At 33.9% G+C, this 19,669-nt stretch overlaps 1 protein-coding gene across 4 annotated transcripts in view; it reads left to right on the top strand.

Moving 5' to 3' along the window:
• The window catches only part of LOC127481902 (dystrophin), a 481,077-nt gene that overhangs the window by 420,925 nt on the left and 40,483 nt on the right, over window positions 1–19,669 (top strand). For all 4 annotated transcript variants that reach the window (XM_051811717.1, XM_051811718.1, XM_051811719.1 and 1 more), the window contains 5 exons: window positions 351–533; window positions 2,064–2,198; window positions 2,805–2,954; window positions 10,098–10,259; window positions 16,290–16,400. In XM_051811717.1, coding sequence (XP_051667677.1) covers window positions 351–533; window positions 2,064–2,198; window positions 2,805–2,954; window positions 10,098–10,259; window positions 16,290–16,400 — 741 coding nt within the window. The remainder of the gene's footprint in view (window positions 1–350; window positions 534–2,063; window positions 2,199–2,804; window positions 2,955–10,097; window positions 10,260–16,289; window positions 16,401–19,669) is intronic.

Here is a 19,669-nt window from a genome sequence, read left to right as displayed (position 1 = left end):
GCAACAGATTTTTTTTGTCATTTGTGATTCACAAATTATGATGGCAAAGGTATTTGGAGCATTTCTTGGAGGAAAAAAAAGTACTGAAGTGTTTCACTAGTCTGAGAGCTCCAGAACGCTGAACAGTTGTGAGATGTTAATTGTATTGAGTATTGTGCATTGGCAACGAAATGAAACAAAAGTTTTTTGGATGCATTCAAGATTACGTCAGAAAGTCTGGGAATAAAATGGCTCTTCTGTTGTGTTTTGTTTTGTTGTTGGAGGATTGTTTGGGGTGTTTTTCTTCCTCTAGAATTCTATCAGAGACTTCTAACAGTTAGAGAACTAAATTTCCTTCTTTTGCTTTTCAGAGGGCAAAGGAGGAAGCCATGCAGAAAGAAGTGAAAGTGAAACTCATTACAGATTCTGTTAATAATTTTATAGCAAAGGCTCCACCTGCAGCCCATGAGGCTTTGAAAAAGGAGCTTGATGTTCTGATTACCAGCTACCAGCAACTCTGCAGCAGATTGAATGGGAAGTGGAAGACTTTGGAGGTTGGATATCTTGTCAGTCATTGTATTATAGCCCTTCTAAGTGCAAAAAAAGTGAGGTAGCACAAAATCATATGAGATCTTGAGTAGCTCAGGGCTATCCTCGCTTTATGAGCCATGTACCAAATACCCCATGTTATGAGCCATACAAAAAATTATTTTGAGAATCATATATGCTGGAGACCCATGTTAAAAGAGAAGCCTCAAACATGACTCTTAGATCAGAGGCAGGAACGGCTACTCAGTGTTCTTATTCCTCCTGAGACCAAGCCAAGAATCTGGCTTTGTAGCAACCCTATGATGTTGTCTTCAGCAGCTCCTCTGGGCTTGCTTCTCTCCTCCATGGTTAAGGATTTTGACTGAATGATCCTGAAGCTGGACAGGTGGTGTTATCTCAGCAGGGGAACAGCATTTGATCTGTTGGCAAACTGAGTATGTCTCACACATTTTGAGTTGACCCTGCCTTTTGGCCAACTCCATTGCAGATTCTTGACATAGGACTACTTGCATATTATGCAGTACTCACAGAGAATTAGGTATGGGCTTTTTGCTGTGAACTAATTTGCACTAACTAAGCTCATACAGGACAATAATTTATCAGGATAAAATTTATCTTATCTAAATTTCAGTGTGGAAAATTAGGTGTCTAGTCTAAACTAGTAATCTATATTTCCCCTGATCTGATGATGTATAGTTGCATGCTAATATCTATCCCTCTATAACTGCCTCCTAGATCAGACACATTTGATGTGAGCTAAGTTAGTTAGGTGAGATTAATTACACTCTGAAAAGCTTGATCTGCCAAGAGCATAATGTATTTCAATAACATTATTTTAACTTTTACTAAGCAAAAAAAAAAAGGAGGAACAAAAAGATGATTTATGGGGAGTTTAAACATTTTTGTGTATAAAGTGCTGGTTTTGTCTGCTTATTTAAGTATCTTCGGGCACTGTATAAATAAAATATTAGACAATAATTTAATTCCAGGGGAAAAGAACATTTTATAACATTATGTTTAGTACTCTAGCACTTAAGTGGTCTATAAATTGCATTAAATGTGGTTTCAAATTAATTTCCATAGAGATTTCAGTCTGAATTCTTGAAAGCTGTGGTTTTAGACATTTTATGAACCTGTGGTTTAAGTAAGTAATATATATTGAATAAATAAGCAATCTAACTGCATTTTATAATAAAGACATAAACATGGTTATTTAAAAATTCTGTTAATTTTTATATTTATATAAGAAAATTTTACAGAAAACATATAAAGCGGATAATTCATGAGACAGAAAATTCAAGTTGTGTTTTGCAGAAGTGTTCACTTTTCCTGTTGTCTTCTGTGGTTTTATTCTGTTTAGCATTTTATATTAGTTTGGATCATATGAGTATTGGGAAAAATATCAGCTATATGACTCCATAACCATCAGATATCAGCCATGTTGTTTTGGGAATAAAGCATGAGTATTTTCACTATTTTAATGCATGAAAGTTAGCTGTGAGATTTTCAACCTCAATAAATGTTTTCTTCATCAGGAGGTATGGGCATGTTGGCGTGAATTATTGTCGTATTTGGATGCAGAAAATAAATGGTTGAATGAGATTGAACGGAAACTCAAGGCAACTGAAAATGTCCAGGGAGGTGCAGAAGAGATTTCTGAGTCTTTAGATGTAAGTGCTGTCTTAAATAATACCAAATCACATGTACTGATAAATTGTAAATCATATGGCATGCTAAACAAACTATGAATCAACATTCTGTATGAACAAGGTGAGAATATTTGGAAAGTCCTATGTTCTCACTTGATTCAACAAATGAGTTTTTGAATTCAAATCCACCCAAGTGAAACAGTGATTAAAATCTTTCAAATTTGTAGAAATTAGGTTAATGGTTTTAGTGGATCAAAATATAAAATGTTGCACTGATATTCCATTTTTGCTGTTGAACTTAATACATTTAAATACTCAAGTTTTTCATATTGAAGTATTCAACATATGTACTACAAGTACTCTCACTGAACTTACTGAGCATAGTCCACATTTTAAAATCAAGCAGACAATTTATTGTATTGTGAAAAATCTTTGGGTTTGGTACTAATTAGTACAGAACATTTGTTTTCAAGTCATGGGACATAAGTATTTTATCTTTTTTTCCCTACTTTTACTGTGTATGAAATGTGAAATTTCTTTTTTACATTTTTAAGGCAAATTATGATTGCTCTGTAGAATGTTATTTACAAAAAGGGAAATAAACTGCTTTTTTTGACCTTTTTTCAGTCTTTGGAACGTTTAATGAGACATCCAGAAGATAATCGCAATCAGATTCGGGAATTGGCTCAGACTTTAACAGATGGTGGAATCTTGGATGAATTGATCAATGAGAAACTTGAGAAGTTCAATACTCGATGGGAAGAACTTCAGCAGCAGGTATATTTAATAACTGACCTGTCTTCCCGAGGACAGTCTAGCACCATTAAAAAAAAAAAAAAAAAAGAAAAAGTTATCTTTTTCTAAAAAAAGTTATCTGTTCCTAAACAGTAAACTTCTAACAATTGTTAGAAGGCGTTTGCCTATGTGTGGTGGGCTAACTCCAGTAGGTAGCAAAGCACCACATGGCTGCTTGCTCCTTTTCCATGTCTCCTGGTGCAATGGAGGAGGTTATAGAAAAGAAAAAAAGCAAGAAAACTCACGGATTGACATAAAGACAATTTAATAAGTGAAAGAACAAAAGGGGAAAAGCAAGTGATACAGAACAAATCACCCCCAGGAGACTAATCTCCAAGCAATGACAATTTGAAAAACTTTTCCCCAGCACCTTTTATTGTTGAGTATGACTCTGTGTGGAGCAGAATCTCTCTTGGGTCCGTTCAGGTCAGCAGTCCTGGCTGTGTACTTTCCAAGCCATTGTCCACCCCAGCCTGCTCACTGGAAAGGGCAGAGTGAGGAAGAGAAGACCTGGACACTGTGAGAGAACTGCTCAGCAAAGGCTAAAACATCCCTCTGTTATCAACACTGTTTTGGCCACCAATCTAAAACGCAGAACCATATGGGCTGATGTGAAGAAAATTAGCTCAGTCCCAACCAAACCCAGTAAAATAGGTAACACTAAAATTGCAAAATTGAAGTGAATTTAATCTTCAATTACATATTTAGAGATGATTTCTCTGGCAAAACTCTTGTCAAGAAGCAAATTATTTTCAAAATTAAATATGAGTAACGTCTCTTAAAGATGTATTTTTTACTAAACAATAAATAAGAGTATTTGTATCAATGAAAGATTTTATAAAGACGCTTCAATATAGAAACATGTTTAGCACAAGGAGAATCAAAACTGTCAATATGCTAGAAGTATCAGGAAGGTGCTCAGTCCTTGGTAAAGATCAAAAAGAAATTATTAAGGAAAGACCTAGTGAAGGATACAGTGTTGTTATGATTGGAACCAGACCATGTTCAAAGATGGTAAAAAATTACTCAGTTACAATGATGTAAATGGTACACAAGTAAGGATTTTTGGAAAGCCACTGTATTAGAATGGTAACAATCTACCATGACAATGAAAAATTGTCTGCTTTTTTTGGTGATATTTGAAATATAGTTGTTCTTGAAAACAGTGGAAGTAAAAACACTACAATAAAAACTAAGGGAGTGTCCTCAGCTGCTCCGAGAATAAACTTGAAGGATGGGGAGGAAAAGAGCCTGGTGGTAGTTCTGGTGCAGTGCAAGCATCATTCACATAGTTCCATGTAGCTGGATGATGTCATAACAGAAAAATAAATATAACTTTCTGTATACCTGTTCTTTTTTTCTCCTTTTTTTTTTCTTTTTTTTTTTAACATCCCACTCCTGTTTAAAAGCAGATGCACTTCCTGGAATTCTGGTTCTTAGTATTTCTTTTTTTTTTTTTTTTCCTGACTTGGAGGAAAAAACTGAGAAAATTTGAAGGAGAAAACAGGAGGCTTCCAGTTTGTGAAAACATGAAGTTCGAATAGTCTTGCTGAGTGATGGTTGAATGCTATTCAGTCATCACTATCAAAAACCATGAAAGTTACAGGGATTTAATGTGAAAAGTACAACATGAAGATGCTGTGTGAAATTCTGGAAATAATTTGGATGAATATATAAGCAAAATATATTAGAAATTTATTCACTGCTTTCCAGGTTTTTCCAAATATAGCCAAAGTATTGGGGTGCAAGGCTTCCTTGAAAGCTTATTTGGAAGCTCAATCTGATATTTAGTAATTAAATACTAATGGTGAGATCTGACTCTGAAGTAGAAAACCCCTTTTTTTGCATAGCTTCCTGATACTGATTTGTGTACTGTTCATGTAGTCTGTTGAAATCCAAACAGCATGCATCCTTCTTGCATAAAAATATATTACAGGCACATAACACAATTCAGCTCGTGTTCAAGGTCACTTCTACTTCAGACAGGCTAATGGGCTATCCTAATGTGATGAAGTTATTTGGTTTTATTTGAATAATTGTGCAGGTAATTACCAAGACAATAAGCTCATGTGGGCAGAGACTGATATGGGAAATATTTATTCACTACTAATAGAGCAACCAAACCAACCCACATTCCATATGAATAATGCTGCAAGACAATACAGCTTTGCTAGTGAGATAGAGATTCATTTTTCAAGGCAGATAATGGCTTTATGTTTGTATGCCTTATCTTCCTTAGTTAACAAAGACTGAGTGTATTTAGTTTGCTTTTTAACATTTGAGGATGACTGATAAGCAACAGATACCCTATAGTTACTTTTCAAGGACTGATTCACTTACAACTCTATGTATGGTGCTAAGAAGCACTGAAGAATTTGAAGCTAATACTGCAAGTGGCTATCATCCCCTGCAATGATGAAAGTGATTTATATCCTGTCCAGCAAACTTCAGAAATGTCAATCAGATATTCTTGAGACTATGTTTGCAGAAACCTGTACAAAACATTATTGTTCAGATGGCTTTACACCAGATTCAATTATTATTGTTGGGTGCTGTCTCTTCATTTCTTTTAGGACTCCCCTGAAAATTGCCTTCTTTTTCTTTCAAAGAGCACACATTCATCATTTGACACAATTTTTTTGTTGTGTCCTCCTCTCAAGAGGAGAAAGGGTATTTCATGCCCCATATCTGTGTGATTGCCTTGAAGGCTGCTAAGCAGGCTGCTTTTAGGAGTTCTGAGGCATTATGTGTCTGCAGTGATAACCTAAAGAGATATAGAAGTCCTCTTAGGTATAGTTTGCTGTTTTGGAATACAGTTGATCAAAGATGAATGTAACTTAATGGATGAAAGATCAAATATTTGTAGGCACTTTCTTGAAAAGCACATTGTGAAATATTCCTGAAATTTGCAGAATTAGTTCCAACTGGGAGGGTATTAAAAATTCCTGGGTCCAAAATGAATGCTTTGAATTTAAAAAAAAAAATATATCTAAACACAAACTCTAATCAACTCTGATTCCAAACAAAAGCAGAGATTAACATATTAACAATTTGATGAATGATTTACAGAGAGGTTTTAATATATCTCAGACACAACCATTATAGCACCAAGAATCAGGTTAAACTTTAAAGTAAAGTTTAGAAGAAATTTAATGTTTCCTAACTTTTAACCTTTTGACTTTACCGTGTGGTAAAGTTATATCTCAATAATAAGAGACCCAAAATTGAGGGAGAAAAAAACAAACAAACAAAAAGAAACAAAACAAACAAAAAAACCCCAAACAAACAAAACCCCAAACTAAACAAAAACAAATAAACAAACAAAAAACCAACAAAAAACCCAAACTAACATTTCTGCCTTTCTTGACGGACTATTTTCCATGAGCTTGAACTGTATCTTATAAGCTAATTAATGAATTTTCTTCTGCATTCGGAATAAATATGCCCTGTGGTAAAAGTACTACAATTTTCAAAAAAGTTTTGTTCAATTTTTCTCCCACAGCACAACTACTACTACTTGGTTTTAACCACAAAATTCTAACCAACATCTTAGTAACTGTGTGTGTGACTAATGTCATTAAATACATGAAATGTATTATTTAAGCAAAAAGTGGCAATGTCTATAAATGGAGCTTTTTAATGTTGAACATCAAGGAATGAACTATAGTCATAAGCACTCATAAGGTTTGAGGACCTTCAGTTTTCCTGTTTTTTCGAACACCTCTCAGTGCAGCCTTTCCCTTAGGATGGTATTTTATATGGGTAATATGCAATGTTACTATTTCCTGCATTTGCCATTGACCTTTGTTAAATTTTAAACAGGTTTATAAAATATCTCATATCATAAAAAATGTTACATTTATAATGAAAAAACTGAAAAACTATTAAAAACCTGTATAGACTTAAAATTCCCTCAATATTTTTATCTTTCATTCTTATAGTGCCTAACAGCAGGGAGTTTTTTCCTTTGATTTTGTTTTCCTTGACAACTGTCAACATTCCACTGACTCAGAAATAATTAAACAGTTGGTTATTTTCCTGAGATTTTCTATTTAGCAATTAATTGTTAGACACTTCTCTTTAGAGACCAGAGCCTTCAGCTTTATTGACTATGATATGATAGCAGAACCAGAGATTCTTGTTGTGTCCCATTTATACACTGTGATGTTAAACCATCTATTTGTTTTGCAGGCAAATAGAAGGATGATAATCTTTCATGAAAAAAATAAACTAACAAAAAAACCCACACCCACCCAGAACATCATAAATGAAAATATTTTTGTATTACAGTATATAAAATTTCAACTCTCACTTTTCTTTAAAAAATAAGCTTATATAGGTTTTCAGATGGACAGACATATGAGTTTCAAGGAAAAATTTGAAACTCAGGTTCACAGATGTAAATTAATAGTATGATTGCCCCTTTTTGTAAAGCATTCTGATGCTTATCTCCAGCAAATTAAAGCAGCACCTGTTTATATCTAAGAAGATCATCTCAACTATGAAGGTGCCATTTCCCAGCATTTGACTGTTTGTCTCTTCTCCCGCTGCAAAAATAATTCCCCTCTTCGACCACTGCACTCACATCTTGGCCTGATATCACCCATCCACCTAAACTGTTCACAGCTTTGGGAAAAACATACTTTCACCTCACTTAGAAGGTACAAAATGTCACACAAGTTCTCAGACTGTAATCAAATTCTCTCTGAGGACAAGGAAAGGTTAATGTTTTGTCTTTGTGTGTGTTGTGTTCACATAAAGATATCATAAGCATGAATATATAATCATCTGACTTCGTATTTGTTTGAAATCCAATTGTAAAAATTCAGCCACACTCGGAAAGCATTTGTTGGAATGTTTTCTTAACTTTATCATCTTTAATATTTGATCCATGATGGGAATGTTTTATACTTTTTCCAGTTGTATTCTAAAATGGGATTTTGATAGACATATACTGATATCAGCACGGAGATGACAATCTTTCATCATCATATATTTGTCATACAGTTTTAAGACATTGTGAATTTACATGCACTCCACTACTTCATTGCATGCCTGCAGTCTGCTTCTGAAGCTGGCAGCAAATATACCTGTACTTAAGCAATTCCCTGGTTGCAAATAGTAGTTAGCATGGGTCAGCATTTAACAGGGGTTCAAAGCTTCAGATATTGCTATAAAAATAGTTTTTCAGATGGACTTAACATCAAATTTGTGTCCGGTATATTGAATTCTCCAGAAAGCACAGGCACTTATTTTAATGACTCATAAGAATGGAACTTTTGCATGTTAGTCCTACCAGTTGACCACAGAGATCAGTATAGACAGAGAGGTTACCTATGGGCTGTAGAAAGCTACTTATCCTGTTTTGTGATTTAATGTGACTTTCAAACTACCGTATAGTGACGCAAATGGATTGATAGAGAGTATCTTAGCCAGGCTTACAAATTGATAGTAATGAGTGCCAAGGTAAATGGAAGCTGTGTTTTTTAAGTTTAGCTGTGGTTTTTTGAACTCACTGCTTTGAACAGGCTGAGAACATTAATATAAGAATCTCAAATCAGATGAAGATAAAAGTCATTTAAGTGTTAGTGTTAGTACTGTATTGTGAAGTTACACTGTTTTAATGGTTCATTTAGTAGGGTAATAATACCTTGGTGGCTTAGGTGCTCCCATTAACACTGACAGCATGAGTCTGATATGTAAAGCTACTCAGTTCCCCAGAAGGTTCCTGGAACTGGCAGTGATACAAGATTATCTGATCAGTTGTTCTGAAATAGCGCAAAGCAGCTTACAAAAACAGATATAGAAAATACTGGTTGGATCCCTATCCCTTAACTAAGTCAAATAGCTAGCAAGAATGCTCACAAGAAATAATCTTTCTCATTTGTTACATGTGAAGCTCTAGAAGAATCTGAGCTCCATGAAGAAACTACAGATATATCAAATATTCTCAGTGAAGTACTGAGAGATATTTTTGTTCAAGGCAAGAGTTTTAATAGGTATGAAATCAAATTAAAGTATAGCTTGCTCACCAGAGAGAAAAAGAACGATTTGACTTGAAAAATGGCTAGACACCTGGAAATGTTATTTAAAGAGTGCTTCCTTTCTCCTTTGATTCACGTCAAAGAAAGTTAGTCACTTTATTCTGTGGTCAGCAGTGTGACTGAGCTTGTATAGAGAAAAGCTATATTGCATTTGAGATTGTTCGTAATTACTGTGTGTTTTGTATAAAGCAGAAACTCTACTTAGGCAGTTGCTGTGGTCTGAGTAAAATATGGGTCTGCAGGTAGACACAATGACAGATGGAAGAAAGTAATATGTTATTTATTACCTGTTAAATGCCATATTAAACTGTTACAAATAGTAGTTAAAGCTGACTCATTTATGTCAAGTGCTTAAATATATGTGTGTTCAAAGGACAACTTGGAAGGAGAATTTACTGTTCTGATTTGTTGAAACATAAACTGAGCTCCTTTGAAGGGAAGCATCCTTCTCCAAAAAAGATTTGTGTAAAAGACTGTGGTAGACAATCCATGGTGACACTGCTGGTAGGGTAGAAGTAAGAGTCAACTTTTTAATTTTTTTGACCCAGAGGACGAAAAAAGTAGGCATTGCTTTTTCCAAACAGCTATTTGTACTTCATATAAGAGAAGTCCATCTCAAGAGAGTCTTTATCCCTCTCACTTACTGAGGTGGATTGCCTCAGATGAGATTGTGATGACAGTAACCCTATTCTCAGTAAACAAAGTCTCTTGAATTATATAATAAGATCAGGAGGACCTCTCTGCCTCAGAAAGAAAGAGAGCACTGTCAGGGTGGTTTTATTATGCGACTTTGCCAACTCGCACTCTGTATAGAAATATTCAGTTTATGCATTGGCTCTTCAGGATCCTACATTTTTTAGAACTTGTCTATGCAATCTGAGTGTTGTTTGTTTGTTTCTTGCCAAGAGAACTGAATGGGTGGCAAAAAGATGCGCAATTTGTCCTACAGAAAGGTGGATGAGCACAAGCCAGGAGTCCTATATTTGATTCTTTACCTGAATTTTTGGGGAAAAAAGTGTGGGGAAAAATGTATTATATGCATCATTTCTGTGAATACTGATAACATTGTCATTGTTTTTAGGCCGTGAGAAGACAGAAAAGTCTTGAACAGAGTATTCAATCTGCACAGGAGACTGACAAAACCCTGCGCTTAATCCAAGAGTCTCTCGCTGTTATTGACAAACAGCTGACAGCCTACTCTGCAGACAGAGTGGATGCAGCACAGGTCCCTCAGGAAGCACAGGTAAGGTATATACAGGTTGAGCTGATGTGTTTACTAGTTTTCTTAATCAACCAAAGAGTGTTTGGTGTTTGGTTGTCTCTCAGCCTCTTATCAAGGAGGATTTGCAACATGATCAGTAAGAAAGTGCAAGTAAATTTTGTGTAGGATTACTTTGAGAAGTTTAAGCTACTCTTCTAGTAAAGTCATATCTTCCTTCTGATTTATATACCTGCCCAGAAGATGCAAAGAGCTATAAATGTCATGGAAGGGTATGCAGTAAATTTAAAATGACTAGGTTAAAAAATGTGACTCTTTAAAATCCAGTTCCCATTCTTGAAAGAAGAGACTCATCATCCTCACTACTCTTAGGTGGCTCTTTTATAAAGTTGATTGTGTGGCTTAGGGTTTGTTACTAAATTATTGCAACATAGACAACATTGTTAATTATTTCATAATGTGCGCATAAAGGTACTTATATTCAAATTTTTACAGCTCATGTAAGTCCAATAGAAAAAGCTTTTATTTTTTCTTCACCCTTCCTTCAAAGGGGCTTATTCATCCTTTGAAATAAAAATGTACGTCTAATTAACATTTTTACTCTTTTGTACCACCTATAAGATCTGCTTTACTGTAGTATGGAAAGGGCAAGAATAGAAACAAACCCAAACATCTCTGCTATAAAAATATCAACAGTCTACAGTATTATATACAAGAACTTTTCTGTTAATTCCATCTAAATTTAGGCAGTCAGATTACAAAAGTAAAAAAAAAAAGGCAAAAAAAAGCCAGAGGGAAGTTGAAAACAAATGTTTTATAATTATTTTAGAAAAAACATTCAATTATGTTTTTTCTGACATACCTATAGAGTTTTAAATCATTCTAAAAAGTTAATATCTTGTATGGAGTAGATGATCTTAAATATATTCAGAGCTGAATATATGCAGCACTGAAAAGAATTTTTTCTCTCCTTTAAAGAAATAAGGGTTACCATGTCTTTTGAATTAAGATATAGATAGGTGTACCTTTCAGTTGCTTTTCATGTGTGTGTGTGTGTGTGTGTGTAGGTACATGCAGATATTTTTATGTGTATATATGAATTACAAATGCTATATTTAGGAAACAGGATTGTATTTGTGTTCGGTCTGATAAGATCAGATTTAGAAAAAATTGTTTCAGTTTGAATCCTAAATGATGTTAGCTATCAGCTGACTCTCTTGAATTATTTTTCTTCTTCCTTGAAATATGAATGATGTAAACAATTTTTTTAATAAGATACAAATTAGCATTTGTTAAAGATGTATCAGTTTAATTTCTCATCTTGTAATTATATAAAGTGAATACATAAAGAAATTATATGAACATATGCTTTTTATTGTTTCTGGTGTTTTTGGACCCTTGCATGTTTCCCATGTCCCATGGATGCATCTGGTTTATGTGCACTCTCAGGTACAATATTGGCAATGATTATAGACTGTGAAAAAGAAAGTAATTCAGAACTTCAACAAGTGAAGCAGCACAAAACTCACCCTTAATTAGCACACTTTGATAGGAAAATTTCAGCTCAGTGCTTTTGCATAACTTGGGTTTTTTTCTTGAGATTTTATTGTCTGATGTCAAGTTCACCTGATTATACTATATCCACTGTGGGAAAAATCAGTATAGAGGCTGCTGCTTTCATGTTTTGATTTTATGGTGCCGGTGAGACCTAATGAAAAAACAACTTAATTAACAACTGAACAGATTTAATGCAAATATTGAAGTTCTCTGAAGTTCAGTTGTGAAGTTATCTAAAATCCTTAGAGGGAAAGGGAATAAACAATCAATTTTATGTGGGTAAATACACTGAGTCATTCCTTTAGCAAACAGCCATGGCAGCCGAGGGCAGAATAAGCACAGACTGAATGGCCTCGTCTCCCGTGGAGCTTCTGCTGGCACAGGTCTTTTGTAGAGCTGAAAGCAGTTCATTCATCTAAGATACCCTACAATAGTGTCTGCACAGCTGGAACGGGAATCTTGCAGTCAGTGATGTTGCTTTCTGGGCAGGGATCAGTTTATCCATGCTGAGGGATTTAGCAAACCGTTCAGCATTATGTGTTGCATTTCTAAAAGAGCATATGGGAGAATTTATAATCAGAAAGCTGCTGAGGGTTTGGGAGCTCTCTGCGTTTCCTTCAAAAAATTCAGGTCTGTTTAGGGCGTTGATGGGAGGATTTATCTCTGTTTCAGCTGATCAGAATTGTATCTGAAAAAACAAAATTATATTTAGCTCCTTTTTTTTAAGTGAAATGATCAGTTTAATTTATTAAGAAAGTTGACAGAAGGAAAGGGGAGTCAAGTATGTGCTGTTCAACTTCTCTTTAGGATCGCTTTTTGAATGTAAATTCTGTGTGCTTCTTACTCCACCATGTGGCACTGAGAATTTAATGCTGGAGAGCCAAGTTACCCAAATTATTTGGAATACAACTAAAGATGCTGTATGCAGACAAAACAATCTAACAGCAACCACACAGATAAATCAGTTCAGGTTCCTCGAGGTCTGATGATAAAAAGAGCTGGAATGAGATAAATTATAAAGCAATATCCCAAAAGGAAAGATTATTTCTTTGTATGCTTGATCTCATGATCCCAGCAGAAGTCCTTAATATTTCTCAACTTACCAAGAAAATAAAGAGAGTGAAGTCATCATCACAAGAATTTATCAGTTGCTGACTTTTTTTCAGGTACTCTTTAACTGACAGGAAGAAAATAAATCTGTACTGAAAATATTACATTTATATGACAAAATATTTTCCAGATAATTATTTACAGCTTTGTTATTTAATAACTTGTGTTGGGAGAGAGAATCTCTGCTATGTACTTCTGTTTAGTCAGAGTGACTACCTGAAGATTTTTATTATGGGAGAGAAAATAAACTTATTTCACTTCTCACATGCATGTGACAAATCACTTTTCTGTTATTCTTCTGGTAGACTTATGTAAAATGCAGTGTGGAGAGTAACTGAACAATATTACGGTTTTGAAAAACACGAATGTTTTTTCAATAAACTCCTTGGATAATTCCAGTTCTGTAGTGATAAGCACTTCTGAGTGAAGGTTGTTATTAATCTGTATTTAAAATACCGTTGTGCTTTGTTCAAAACAGAAGTGAATGTGATGATATAATGGCAGGATTGTTCAGTTGTTCAATATGTTACCTGACAAGAATCATGCCATGCTTCATTGCCTTCAGACTAATATTTGGGACAAAAATAATTCACAGTCATCTACTTAGAAAAATGTTAAAAGTGTTTACACTTACCTTTCCTCTGCTGGAAATTGTGACAATTGTTTTGTTCAGCCATGTGTGGATCAGTGGTCAGAGGGAAGAGCTGATAAGTGCTATTCAGAATTGTAAGCTTACATTTTGTTATGTATGAATTTTGAATATCTATGCAGATTTCTGTACTACACAGGTTGTCACACTACACATATCCACAGCATCTGAACACTGTGTTTTAACTGCATGGACTGCATTTTTCATGTCCAACTTGTTCAGTCTGGCCTTGTCATTCATGTTTTTATCCTCTGATGATTTTCTTTTCTCATTTGGACTCTTCAGTTAATATTTCTTGAAAATTAGTGTCCATAACTAAGTATCTGGTTCATGATGAGATGTACTTGTATATCATTCATGCTATAACATCATCATCTGTATGTGCTATATGCTTTCTATAGATAGATAGATAGATAGATGAATAAAAGTTTTGCAAATTTCCTGAAAAATTACCCGTGATGGAAAATGATTACCCTTAACCTGTAGGACACAGAAATTTATGTGCATTGCTACATGGTTATATACAGTACATTATATTCTGATGTTCTAGAAATTAAATGAAGGTAAGTTTTACTCTTTATTAAAAAAAAAAAAAAAGGAAATAGACAAGAACCACTGAGAAAAGCAGAGAAAGGGATAACAGGGGAAAAAACTAGTGTTTTCTTGTGGATGTTAGAAGAAGTCAATAAAATAAATACATGAGCCAAAAGAGATGAAAAAGTCAAAATAATCATGTCAAAACTGAATGCAAACAAGCATTTTTGGCAGGTGTCAAATTCTTTTACATCTATTCAGGACCAATTTATTCTTTCTGCCTGTGAGAAGCAATAGCAAACAAAAAAATAGAAATGTCTTCTTGCTTTAAGCCTTACTAACTTTTCTTTTAATCTTTCCTCTAATGTGTTTGTTCTCTACAATTCTGCATTTTGATGTCAGAGTAGGTGATGCTTCATCTCTCTCCTGCAGAGCAATTTAAAAAAGTAAGATAGAACAATCTCCCTGCGATGTCCCATAATACCTAATTGCTTAAACACTACTCTTATCTGTACTGTGCTGTTCTGACCTATTCAGATAAGAACTGTTCAATTATATGCTTTCCAAAGTGACTGAGGTTGAACAAAGTAAATTGGAAAATACAACCAAAAATCGGTTAGTTGATGAAATGCAGAAGCAAACTGTTGAAATAGTGGATGTGATATGGATATTTTTTTTCTGACATTCAGACTTGCTTCTTCCTTTTATATACGTTTCTAACTTCCAAGACATCAAGAAATTACTTGGCTTGAAGTACTAAATAATGCTGTCACCACTAATTTGGTCCTTGTGCCACACAAAAATGGAAGATAATCCTGTTAAATTTCAAGCACCTTTTTAAATTGGGAGTTACCTTTTAGTCATTTTGCTTTTACAAATACTTTGCTTCAGAAAAATATTTTAATTCTCTAAATAGTACTGATAATTTAGAAACATAAATATATTTTTGCAATTAAACTTAGACTTAATAGCTTTCTGTATTTTTGTGAGTCTTTTTCTCTAAAACTTTAGTACATTTTCCATATAACTTGTGAAAAACTGCTTTCAGTATAGTGTTGGAATACATGGTATACAAGTCATTATAACTATGTAATATCCCTATAAAGTAGACAGCATACAGTGTATGCAGCTTCGTACCTAATAACCTATAAATATATCATTAAAAATACGTGTATTTTTACTATTTTTTTACTATGAAAGTTACTGTAGATAAAAGTATGTGTATATGATTAAAACTATAGCTAGTCTTCAGAGTATCTGAAAAATGCTGCATAGAAAAAATAAATTATTAAATATAAAATAATTTTTTAATGCAGGAGTAATGGCCTTAAATGCATGGCCTGGTGGGAACATATCTTGTCTTTATTTCATAGAGTAATATTTCTCAGTTGTGCTGTCTAACAATTCTGCTAATGACAGTTTCTTATTTTCCAACAGTTTAAACATAAAAATATGTGAATCATCCTAAATTATACTGTTTCAATATACTTTGTGGTAATTCTTTTCCGTTACATTGCACTAGCCAACACTGCTTAAGTTAATTGTTTCTTGTAAGATTGATTTATGGTGGACTAAAAAAGCTGATATTTTTCCTGTGATCATTCACTGATTTTGCAGACAGAGATAACCAGAAACGTGTGTTAGAAAATGGATTAAGTTATTATGTTAGTGAACTACAGGTCATTATACATTTAGCATATATATAGATACTGAACATAGATTCTGGTTAGTATTATACCACAATTTGTATAGTGTTTTAGATATAACACAGCTCTCTGAGATAAAGGTAATGTTATGGCTACAGGATACTTCAATCAGTTTTCTCCCAACTTGGCTGGTGATACTGTGAAAATAAAAAGAAATAAGAATAGTGAAGCAAATCAATTTTCTATATATTTTTTCTATGAATAATTTTTAATGTTTTTATCAATGAAAACTTGGTTTCCTTCAGAAAAAAGAAACCTATCCTGAAGTCCTTAATCATCTTAGCCCTCTGCTGGTCCTGCTCCAGGATCTCCGTGTCTCTCTTGCACTGAGAAGTCCAAATCTGGACACAGCACTCCAGATGCAGGGCAGAGTAGAGGGGCAGGATCACAGTCCAGTACTGCTGTTTAGTATGGTTAAAAATGAAATGTTCCAAATAATTTTAACAACATAAAATTTTCATTCTAGCCCTGCTGATTGCTATATTTGTTTTCCAATAGAAAATACAATCTGAATTAACAAGCCATGAGATTAGTTTGGAAGAAATGAAGAAACGAAACCGGGGTAAAGATGCTGCCAAAAGAGTGCTTTCCCAAATTGATGTGGCACAGGTATACAAATTTTATTTCCTCTATTTTTCCTTCACTCATTTAGATGACCAGCATGAGTAGTACTGTTACTGCAGTATGAAGTATTCTTAAGGTGTCCCTTCTGTATTAGCTGCTCCTTTCCAGCCAGAAAATTAGAGTGGACAAAACCATCCACATCTTCTTACTGCTCATTTTTTATCTTGCAGACTTCCTGCCTAGTTGGCAACAGTTGTAGGGTGCACAGAGGTGACATAACCAACTGGTAGGGACACTGTATAATAAGGGGTGTTTTAAATTTGCTGCAGTTGCAAGAAATAAAGCTACAATTAGGCTTTTTGATATACCTTTTGAGGTATTCGGAAATATTTACAGTGGGAAAAAAAAAAGTATGTTAAAATATTTGGAAATATTTAGTAGGACTACATTTGAAATACAAATTATGCTGAGCCGTGCAATGCAGACGACAGATTAAAATGTTAGCTAATGCATTATTTTGTCTGTCTTAAAAGGCATAGAGAGGCCTGCTTGAAATTGAAACAGACTGAATTAACACTAAAGAAAAATACATATTTTTATCCATTAGTGGTGGGTTCTTGACTATTTTGCAGTCTTTTTTTTTTCTGACGTTAGTGCCAAAGTTCCTCAGGCTGCAAAACAACTTGACATCATTCATTAAGAAAAATAATTTTATTATGGCCATCTTTTTCTTCATCTCTGTCAAATATTTCTAAGTATCTTTGTTTCAGTTTTATTTTTTTATTATGGATAACACTAAACTTTTTAGCAGTTAATTAATTTGTAATTAACAAATTAATTTTTTTAATGTTTCATCTTAGCTACAAGACTAGCTTTTCTTTGCTGATAATATTTATGTTTCCATATTTTTCCGTCTTCCTTTACACTAAGTCAGCTTCTGATGGTCTCCATGGCAGCTGTGAAGTTGCCCATATTTCATCAGTGAAATGGAGGCATCAGATGACTGTGTATCTAAATGTTTATAAATTCAACAGCATGCAAGGGAGCACTACCCTTTCTAGGTGCTTTTTTTTTTAAATAATCCATTTCTAGGCAGATATTTTTTTCTTTGTAAGATTTCTCTAGATGATGATATGTACCAGCTTGAGTTTTGACAAATTGGCAGGGTCATCTTGAGACTCTGTTTTGCTAACATTAGATAAAATATAAACAAAAAAGTAGTAAATTTACAGGCATAATGTAAATATCAACTAGCAAAACATGTAAAAGCTGAGCCCTTTGTTACAAATATTTATGACTATATTTGATTTTAGGCCAGTGAACTCTCTTGAATTCTTTTCTATTATCATGCAGTATCTTTAGTGGTAAAACACATTTCAAAGATCTGTTGTCATTTACTATTTTCTAAAGAGCATTCTCACTTAGAAATGCATAATTAATGCCTTTTTTTGGCACTAAGTAATATTTCTAATTTGACATAAATATCTATAAAAATCTACTTCTGCTAAAGTGATATAATTCCTAGTTAGTCATAATAAATTAAGAATTGTTACATGAAAATGAGATCTTTTCTAAGGAATGGCTATTTTTGGAAATTCAGTACTGAGTACTTTGCAAGTCAACCTTTTGCATACAATTAATTTTACTCATGCTCAGTTGACTCTTTTCTAGAATGACTGTGTTAAATCATACTGAGACCTCTAGATAAACAGCTTTCATGTCCTGTCATTCTTCTTTTAAACTTTCTGTTTCTGAGATGTTTTTGAAACAGGGTGATGAAAACTAAACAGCTTAGCTTTATACAATGACTTTTATACTATGACAGCTATTTTAATTTCTGTTTTCCTTATGTTCCAAATTATTCCAAATACCCACTTTGCTTGTTTTGTTACTTGTAAGCATTGAGATAATATTATTTTAAAACTGTTGGACATAAATATAACTGCAAAATCTAGCTGGTATATTTATCTGTTAGAACTTAAATGAGAGTGCTAAAAGATAATTTAGATCCCAATTGCATATAGAGCTTAGTGTTCTTCTACATTGCTTAATTTCTGGGTGAACTCGAAATAATCTGCTTGTTTTTTCCTACAGATCCTTAGTACTGTGCAAGTCTTCAGTGACTCTTCACAGATGGCTTTAATTTTCTCTGTCATTCTCCCTTTAAATCATTTTCAATGTATTGACCAACACAAATTGTAACAAACAGATGTGGCAATGCAAACTTCCCACAGAACTTGATCTTTATCAAACTGAAGTGACACAACAGGATGAAAAACTAATTACGTATGAATGTAGTGTATGCAAACACACTGAAAAAAAAATAAGACCTCTTATTTCTACACTTTTTTTTCTATTTTTATTCAACCATTCACTTATTTATCTAAAGAAAGTCTTCCTTCCTTACCTCATTGGACCTCAATTTCATAAAACATATTTAATGAGGAAAGCTGTTGGAGGGCGTTGCTAGATATCTACACCCTTTCCTGTGGTACCCAAAATTGCCTGTTCATGATTCCTGCCTCCTTCTCAGAAATCTGAGAGATGTGGGAAGCGATTTTACTAATGCCTAGGTATAAACTGATTCTGTTCCTTATTAGATTTTTTTTCTTGAATTTGTATAGTACAGACCACTTTGTAGTGGAATAAAGTGTCCAGAATTCGAAGGTAAAAAAAAACACGTGTGTTTGCAGATGCTGAGTTCCTATGTAATTACTTATCTATTTCTTAATGATGTTTGTTCTTTCTTTTTTTTAAATCAAATAGTTGAAAAACTTTTTCAATAATACTTTGCTCTGTACTTCTACAGAGAAATTAGTTCTTTTTCAAATAGATAATTAAAATGCCCTTTCTTTGCTTTACTTTTAATTATTTCCCCTCCCCCTGAGGTAGGGATCATGTGAGCAAGCAATATAATTAATGCACAAATATAACAAATTGTGAAAATTGTGAAATTAGAGGCCAAGCTTGTCACAGATTTTTCTGCCTTCAAATTACTTTCTTTTTACTCTCGGTTAGGCTTTTTAAAATTGAAATATAAATCAATTTTATACTCTAAATCTCAGATTTTTTGCTAGACCTACTTACTTTATTTGGGTTTCTTTGACGGACTAAAAGATTCATTCCTCATACCAGGAAGCATCAAGTGATATTGTTGATGAGCTTTCAGTCTGCAACGTGGATGTCTTATGCTCAGTCTAATAAATCTCTCTTCTCCCCACACTCCCAACACTTTACATATTGAAAAATACAAAGCCTCTCCCTTTCTTTGTTTGTGTATACGGGCCCTGCTGCATCCGGTGCTCTGCAGGGTG

This window comes from Manacus candei, unplaced genomic scaffold (genome assembly GCF_025592945.1).
Source record: "Manacus candei isolate 608988 ecotype Guabito, Panama unplaced genomic scaffold, ASM2559294v1 h1tg000083l, whole genome shotgun sequence".
NCBI lineage: Eukaryota > Metazoa > Chordata > Aves > Passeriformes > Pipridae > Manacus > Manacus candei.
The sequence above is the reverse complement of the archived record's forward strand: the minus strand, read 5'-3'. Positions and strand labels throughout refer to the sequence as shown.